General features: G+C 33.6%; 1 protein-coding gene across 1 annotated transcript; it reads left to right on the forward strand.

Annotated features, from left to right (window-relative positions):
- Positions 1-459: 459 nt before the first annotated feature.
- On the forward strand, positions 460-1,690 carry LOC139096395 (serine hydrolase-like protein). The gene is made up of 2 exons (XM_070648099.1): positions 460-668; positions 723-1,690. The coding sequence occupies exons 1-2, from the start codon at positions 618-620 to the stop codon at positions 1,635-1,637; spliced, it is 966 nt and encodes a 321-aa protein (XP_070504200.1). The 5' UTR covers positions 460-617; the 3' UTR covers positions 1,638-1,690.
- Positions 1,691-9,635: the final 7,945 nt, after the last annotated feature.

The following is a 9,635-nucleotide window of genomic DNA, read 5'->3' on the forward strand; positions in this document are numbered from 1 at the left end:
GTTAACACTAATTGGAAGATTTGAAAGACACCTAAATTTGAAAGCCATATGGACGCCATCATATGGATTGTCATATGGTTTATCATCAACTATGTATCTCAAGCGACATAATGTGACGCACTGCATTCATTGACGTTTGCGATGCCGTCAAGGTCATTTCTCGTATTATTGTTTTTACGGAAACTTAGCGTTGCCCTAGCAAACAAGTTGTATTGTTCATCTATGTCTCTCAGAGAAGTCATACTCTCTACTACAATCAGCACTAACATCATGAATTTATCACTTTTATTAAGTTGCAAATTTGCAAATATTAAGTTTCATAAACTGTAACTTTTTTTAGCAACTCCAAGATAAGATAATCTTATCTTCAAAAGTATTACTATTGCTGTTATTAATACAGCAGACTAAACATTGACCTGCTGTACTACATAAAACTTTCAACGACTCTTTTAAAATATTCATACTCAAGTTTTGTTCATTCTTCTCTGTGTTTACGTTCAGTCCGCATGTATTGCGCGTTATTCAGTATAGTCGAACAGTCAAAACAATCGTAGCTTGCTGTTCAAAGTTTATTTATTATTTATTTCAATTATTATAGCCAAATTTCATAGTCAAAAATGTATAAAGAGTTAGAAAAGTTTAAAATTCAGCAGCCACACAACATTAAAGTAAGTAAAGTCACACAACAGAAGCTCAAAGTTCAATTTTTGTAAAAATTCAAGGTCACTGAAATAAAAATTAATTTACCGAGTGGCGGCTTCATTGCTGGTAAATGGTGGGGAAGTTTAGACACAAAGCCTATCTTATGTCTGCATGGATGGCAAGACAATGCTGGAACATTCGATCGTTTAATTCCATTATTGCCGAGAGATTTTTCGTATTTGGCTATTGACTTTTTGGGACATGGACGAAGTTGCTGGCTGCCTGATGGTGTTGCTTACAATGTTTTTGACAATATTTTTGCAGTTCTGATGGTTATGAAGGAATACAAGTGGGAGAAGATCAGCTTATTAGGACATAGTATGGGTGCAATGGTGTCGTTCCTGTTTGCATCAATATTTCCAGAGAAGATGGACCTGCTGATTAAAATTGATAGCTTTAAAAATTTAGACAGGACATTTGAGCAGGAACTAAGTGATACAAGAGAAAGTATTTTAAATTTTATGGTTGTTGATGAGAGAATCCGGTCAAGTTCGGAACCACCAAGCTACACAATTGAGGAAATGATCAGCAGAGTCAATACTGGAAGCTTCTACAACATCACAGTCGAAAGTGCTCCTTATCTTCTTGAACGAAACATCACAAGATCCTCAAAATATCCAGATAAATTTTATTTTTCACGAGATCCAAGACTGAAGAACATCCTGTTAATGACACATCCTGAAAGTACAGCTATTGAAAGTGCTAAAAGGATTAAAATTCCATTTTTATTTTTCACCACAAAACATTCATCGCCCTTGTATGCGAAATTCAAATATTTTGGCAATCTTGTAAAAACATTTAGGGAGAATCCAAAATTCCAATTGGAAGTTATTGACTCTGATTCTCATTACTTCCATTTGAATGATCCAGAAATGATTTCTAGTGCAATTGGACGATTTTTGATTGAGAATAAGAAGATTATTCATCATCTTTAGTGTTGATCAAGTTCAGAGCGACATATGAAGAAGGGTTTGCTATAGAGGATATAACCCTAGCAGACAATGAGGATAATTACCAAAATATGCGTGTTTATCAGTATACTCATTCAATATAATTGAGCATACTCAATTTTGTGAGTATATTCTTAAGAATTCTCCTGATCTGTTCGGGATTGAGCATGCTCCTTGTCCATTTGGGCAATGGCTCCGTCATAGCTCTTATCTTGAACATACATATGCAATGAGCATACAAACAATGAGCATGATCCTTGCTCATGAATATCCTCACAAAATTGAGCATGCTTAATCATATAGAATCAGAGTTGCAAAACAGACACCTGTGACAGGCAAAAACCATACAAATTCTTGATAATTTGTATGGTTTTTCGTACAAATGTACGGTTTTTGCCTGTCACAGGTGCCTGTGTTGCAACTCTGTATAGAATGAGTATATATCATGAACACGCTCATTTCGGTGAGTATGCTCAGTTAGGGTTTTCAAATACTAAATAGAAGCTGTTACAGTAAGGCAGACCTTTTGACGGAGCCTTTGAGAGTTTTATGACAAAACGTTCTTTATTTGTGTCACTCATGAATAACATTTCGGTAAAACACTAATGGGGTTGTTCACTATATTGGGGGAGGTATAACATATTTATAACAGATGACAATTATGTATATATATTGTAAGCTTGAAGAGGCTTTTCCTTTAAAGAAAAGTGAAGAACTATTAATAAATAAAAGATAATTTAAATTGAAACTAATTACGCATATCAATCATTTTGAAATTTAATTTAGCAGCATATAAATATCAGAGGTGGATAACCTGTGTGTTGCGGTACATTGGTATGCCTTGATGGCCGGTTCACTAGTATGTCCCGATAAATTGGTATACCGCGATGAGTCTCAGGTAAGTCGTGGAACACTGGTATGCCTCGAAACGTCTCATCTGTGCCACCTAAACATTTTCTATGTCAAAGTTGTGCCATGACACAAATAATATCTCTCACCCCTGACATAAACACATTTGTTCAAGTGTATAAGAATCAATCCTGAGTGTCAATACACAAAACGAAACCCTTGAACCTCAACAAAGTCATTTCTATGCTTTTGTTATCCATTTCATTTCACAACTTCATTCTCTATTCTAAGGTTACGAATATTTTTACAATACCTCATCATCACATCAAAGCAACAAGAAAATTTCTTTGAAAATGTATCAAAGGATGAGGTTTTTGGTGATTCAGGAAAACCTTTGATTTGAATTTGAAATGTGGATCCAAAAGGAAAAGTGATTGATATTTAGCTAGCTTGTTATGGGTTTTATTTAGGTGAAATGGTATTGACGAATGAATGAGATGAAAGAGACCGATGTGTTTATTTACAAATGGAATAAAAATAAAGAGAGGGCAAGTTCGGAACCCTTGATATAGCATTTTCCGAACTCCTCCCTCCACCGTATACCCCCTTCCCATCTGCGATTTACGTAATTTTCGAACGATTGGAACTGCATCCATAGAGATAATTTTGAACATTCCGATCTAGACTAGTAGGGGACTAGTGGGGAATTCACTTATTACGCAATGCTATTAGAGAAAGAGAAAGATGGGTTGGTCTGCATGGAGAATTTGGTGCGGAGGAGAAGATGAAAGACGTAGTGAACGGCCCCTAAGTATACATTGCTTATCTAAGATTTTGATACAATCTACCATATACTCAACAAGAGTTCCATCTGATACATCTAAGCAGGGAATAGTCAGAAGTTTTTTGAGGATGAGAGGGATGAAAACCCTATCAATTTCATGAAATGAGGTCATATGAACCCTAAACTCCTTCACCCTCTTTAAAAACACCTCTATATCTAAGAAATCAAGCAAAACTACCTTACTTACTTACTTCGCTGGTCGTACAAATCATTTGTGATCCGTGACCTCCCACAGATGTCGCCTGAGGTTGACTCTATCGCTGGTTTCCACTTGCAAATTTCCGATATCAAGTGCAATACTATCTCTACTCTTTTACCGCCCAGAAAGTCAGCTTTGAAGACTTTAATCAATGGAGTTTCCTTAGGCCGTTCAATAACATGTCCAGCCCAACCCAACCTGTTCATCACCAATGCCAAGTGCAACACGAAATCTGGATCTAAGAAATCAGCCTACTCACAATCAAACAAATTACTTTACTTGTTCTAGTCACTCAAAGTCTACAAATTATATCCATGCACCCATGACCTCCACCTCATTTTCCAAAATAATACTATACTTTTTGTATATGCTACATAATAAATGTATGCATGACTCGAAAGAAAAGAAAGGATAAAAGTGATTGTGAAAGATTTACATTTTTTTGTTGCCATTATATACTAACACGTTCCATTCAAATCTATGCTTATTTACTGAATAGATCTCATATACACAAAAAAAAAATATTCATGAAAAATTGAAAAAAATTTGTTGAAAAGGGTTCCATTCAGTTCCACAAACATATTTTTTTGTGCTGAGTTTCAGGATGATTGCATTGAATATTTCATAATCTTTCATCACTGCTGCAACATTTTAAGTGTGAATTTGAATAAATGAATAATATTGGGTATATGCTGTTGAATGAAGGAGGTTGAAAGATGAGTTACTAATGAGTTGAAAAAAAAAATGCTTGTGACAATGTGGAAGTATTAATGGATAATTCGCAATTCAAATGAGGATGCGACATTGGAAATTCATTTTTGTAATGGATGATTGAAGTGCTGCATGGATAGTAATTATTAAAATTTATTCAGATTCTAGTGTAATTTAGATGAAATGAAGACTTTTTTGAATGATTTGATGCTCCCGAGTTATGCTGGATAATGAGTCGAAATCAGCCGTTATTTGATGCCTTCAGGGCTTCTTCGTGTCTTAACATTAAGACGACAGAGTTGCCCTGCAGATAGAAATAATTAACTAAAGGATGCCGAGTCATTGCTACTGTAGGTTACCACCATCCGCCGATAGCTAATGCTATTGGTTTTCATCTTCTGCCGATTTTCCTCTTTCACTTATTTACTTACTTCGCTGACCGGACAAATCAAGTGTGATCCATGGCCTCCCTCAGTTGGCTCCTGAAGATGACTCTATCGATGGCTACCACTTGCCAAATGAAGTATAACACAATCTCTATCGACTTAATAAGTAAACTTCACCTAAATCGAAATATCCAAATGAAAACCCTCGAAATGCATGATTATTTCCAAGGATTATGATAAAAATCATCATTCTGCATTTTAAAGTCTTATGCATTTTTGTTATATCCATATAAAGTTTCCATTCTGTACTCTACAATTACTGTTGAAAATCAAATCTTTCATCCCTCAATTATTTCAAACCTTTATTTGAAAAAAAATGTGAAAACATTTCATATTGAATTGTATGCACACATAGTTTTGATTCTATTCAGTACTTCCTCACATGTGGAAATCATTTTACCCGGAAGTAATATTCAAAAAGTATTTGCAATGAAATGCAATCAAGATTTTCAAGAATCATATTCAAATTGATCTGCTTTTTAGCGCATTTTTTGAAAAATAAATTAAGCTTGAAGCTTCACTTTGATCGGCTGGGTGGCTGACTTACTGACTGACTAGCCGGCTGACTAGCTGGTAGACTAGCAAGCTGACTGGCTGACTGATTGGATGGCTGGATGACTGGATGACTGGATGACTGGATGACTGGATGACTGGATGACTGGATGACTGGATGACTGGATGACTGGATGACTGGATGACTGGATGACTGGATGACTGGATGACTGGATGACTGGATGACTGGATGACTGGATGACTGGATGACTGGATGACTGGATGACTGGATGACTGGATGACTGGATGACTGGATGACTGGATGACTGGATGACTGGATGACTGGATGACTGGATGACTGGATGACTGGATGACTGGATGACTGGATGACTGGATGACTGGATGACTGGATGACTGGATGACTGGCTGGCTGACTAACTGGCGGACTAGCTGACTGACTAGCTAGCTGACTGGCTGCATGTGCCTCGAGATATCAGCAACCGAGCATCGTTCCGATCTCTGACTTGAAACCTTAAATCAGTTTTATTAAGTAACTGGCTTACAGCTTGTTTAAAAAATGTCAAGTTCTGGTCGTTAGACAAAAATGCGCCTAAGTCCCTCGATAAGCATCACCAACAACTTTCAACATTTTTTTTTTCTCATATCAACAAGGTATCCAGTCAGTGCTTCTGTTTGATATGAAATAATTTTTCTGTGCAATTTGTAAGCAGGAAAGAAGGTTAAGTGTGCATTAGGAATGGCTGAATGGATGGCAGGATTGAGTGTGGGAATGGAATTTATACAAATTGAACAGAAATGGAACATTGACCTTAATAGAAAATGAAATGCTGGATTGAATTTTTTTTTTTTTTTTTTGTTTTTAAGTTCTTTTATTTATAGCAAACTATAAGTTATATTATAAATTTTTCATTGTATTAATTTTGCAGATAAATTATGAATATTTTGTTTTGTTTAATTATTTAACATCGTGATACTTCTCAAAAAAGTGTTCTTTAAGACGACTCTTAATGATACTCAAAGAGTGAAAGGCTTTTATTTCTTGTGGAAGATTATTAAAGCTAGCAAACGCTCTTACATAAAAATTTTGTGTTGCTTGGATTGTGCGGCACTGTCTAATTGTGAAATTTTGTCTATTTCTGGTGGCATAATTATGAATATCCGTACATACTCTTAATTCAACATTATTTCTGATGTGATTCGATGCAATTTTAAACACCAATAAGCAACAGTTCATTTCACAAATTACAGATACAGGGAGTAATTTAATGCTATATAGTACTTCTTTTCCCGCAAACCAGCTCTTTCTTAGTACAATTCTGAGCGCTTTTCTTTGCAGCACCTCGAGAGAAATCATGAGACTTTTTGACATTCCAGACCATACAGTGCTCATATACATTAGATGTGATTGAACATGCGCGTAATATAAATCAGTTGCAGTCTTATCAGAAATGAATCTTCTTGCTCGCCTCAAGGCGTATATGAACGGTGTGATTTTGTTTTTAATTTCATCTACATGAAATTTGAAGGAAAGAGTTTCGTCTACTGTAAGGCCAAGAATTTTAATTTTTTCAGATCTTTCTATTACTATTCTATTAAATTTTATATTCAAGGCTTGTTCAGTAAAATCTTCAAATTTCTTCCTACCTTGAAATAGAATGTAGTTAGTTTTACTGATATTTGGACTTAGATAGTGACTGTTAAGCCACTTCTGAATAAGCATTAGATCCTCTTCTAAGCAAGATTTGAGTTCATTGATGTTGTTGCCGTTATTAATTAACGATATATCATCACAATACAGTACCAGACTACCGTTTAGCTTCATTTTAAATAAACTGTTGATGTACAGATCAAAAAATGGACCGGAAAGGACCCCTCCTTGAGGCGAGCCCACTTTAATAAACAAGAACATACTAAGAATATTATCGATTTTTACTGCTTGCTTTCTTCCATATAAGTATGAAATTAGAAGATTAAGAAAGACAGTTGACAATTTGAGTTTTTCTAGTTTTTTGATTAAAATTGGAAATTGAATACAGTCAAACGCTTTTGTTAAATCAATGCACGTGAGTGACACTGATTTTTTTCATCAATATAACAATATATGTCGTTTAAAAAATGAATGGCAGCAACTTCACAGTTTGACTTTCTTACATAACCAAACTGGTTTCTATGGATTATATTGTTGTTGTCTAAATGATCTTGAAGACGCCTGTAAATGGCATACTCAAAAACCTTTCCAAGAATTGGATTGATAGTGATGGGTCTGTAATTTCTGCATACTGTTTTATTGCCATTTTTATGAATCGGGGTAACAATGCCTAACTTAAGTTCATCTGGAAATATCCCCTGAAACATGTATTTATTAATCAATCTTGTTAAATTAGACAAAAGCGAATTTTTGTGAAATTTTACGAACGAATTAGACATATTATAGATATCTTGAGTGTTTGATGATTTTAGATTTTCGATAATTATTTTAGTTTCATCTTCTGTTACAGCTGGACACGCGAAATTATTATTAATACTATAAATTTCACCATTCATTAAATCATTATATTCTGTTTGGTTAACATCGATTTTATTTGTGATTTCTTGAGAAACCTTGATGAAGAACTCATTGAAATGTTCTGCAATTTGTTTGGGTTGATTGATTGTTATCCCATTATTGATTAATAATGAACACGTTACGTTCGAATTTGCTGACTTATTGTATAGTAATGAATTTAAATGTTGCCATGTCTTTCTCGGATTTAATATGTGTTTCGCAAAATTTTTTTCAAAATATTTTTTTTTCGATTTTTGAATTTCTTTTGAACATAGTCTTCTATAGTAATAGAATCTTTCGCTAAATAGAGTATTATGTGGGAATTTTGATTTTAGTCGCAAGAACTTGTTTCGTATTTTTATTAAATTTAGGATATATTGATTTATGAATGGCTTTTTTCCTGTTGATTTAATCTTTATTTCAATGGTATTATCAGTTATTATTTTTTGAATTTGTTGAGCGTATTCTTCAAAGCTATTCGCTTTAATTTTATCAATTGCTTTTGTGCTTGCGATTCGATTGTTATTAATCATTTTATATGACTTTATATTCTTAATTTCATGTTCTTGTTTTTCTTTTACTATATTTAGTATTAGGTTCTTGTGGTCTCCTATGTTGTCGAAATAATGTAAATTGTAATAAATATCGTCTCTGTGGTAGTGATAGTCTGTAAAGACGTGGTCAATGCATGAATTTGAACTAAATCTATCATTTACTCTTGTTGGGAATTCAGTTGAGAAGCTGTTTAAGAAAACTAATCCATTAGAATTTATTACATTTTTATACTCATTAATTATTGTTGAACTGTTAAAAAGATTAATATTATAATCGCCAAAGAAAATTATTTTTTTATAAGCGTTTAGAAGAAGATCTAATTTTTTAATGAAAATTGAACAATTCTGGTCTTGCGAATTGTTTGGCTGCCTGTAACACACAGCAATGTTTAATTGATGCCTAATTAAAGATATTAACAATATGTTATTATTGTTAATTGATTCTTCAAATAAAACATTACCGTTATCACATTTATCATGTATGAAAATAGATACTCCACCGCCATTTCCATTTGGACGAGTAGAGTGAAACGATTGGTAGTTTAGAAGATTATAATATTTTTTCTCATTCTCTCTCATCCAAGTCTCTGTTACTAATATTACATCAATTTGATAATTTAATCCGTCTATAAAATTTTGTAGGTCTGTCAAAGAATTCCTAATGGATTGGGCATTTAGATAAAGAAAGTTGATAAATGAGAGTCTGTGAACACTGTTTGGCAATGTATTACGATGTTTTACAATAGGTTCAATATGGAAATTGGTTTCTGTATCCATATACTTAAATATTTATATTGCTTTATAAATTAGCTTTACTTTTAGTGTAATAGTTTTTATTATATTCGAGAATTTTGATTTAAGTGAAATTCATAGCAGCTTATTTGCTCATTAATAAATTTGATTCATTATTGATATTGAACATTATACATGATCGAACAAAAGAAAAAAAAACCGTTAGTAATGAAATTTCAAAAGGTATTAGCGGCGACGCTTTTTACCAAAACTTTTTAAAATTACAAAAACCAGTAAAGTTTCTATTTTTTTCCTTCTTCTTTTTTTTATTATTTTTTCTATAACGACTTACATATACATGGCACTTCCGTATTGGCACGTGTGAAAAATGAGCACCTTCATGGCAGGTGGAAGTGCATACTTGGACTTTTGTTTATCTAAAAAAAGAGAAACAACTCACTTTCTAAGTGCTTGCGAGTGGATCTATTAAGACACGATTTCCATATGTATGTGTCCATTATAAAGCATGCGGTACACCTAATGGTCTTATGCAGTTATAATGGGTTCGCGATTCTAAGTTATCTGGATTT

The sequence above is a fragment of the Chironomus tepperi genome, unplaced genomic scaffold, assembly GCF_022539635.2.
Source record: "Chironomus tepperi strain 1889 unplaced genomic scaffold, CSIRO-AGI_Ctep_v1 contig_388, whole genome shotgun sequence".
NCBI classification, from domain to species: Eukaryota; Metazoa; Arthropoda; class Insecta; order Diptera; family Chironomidae; genus Chironomus; species Chironomus tepperi.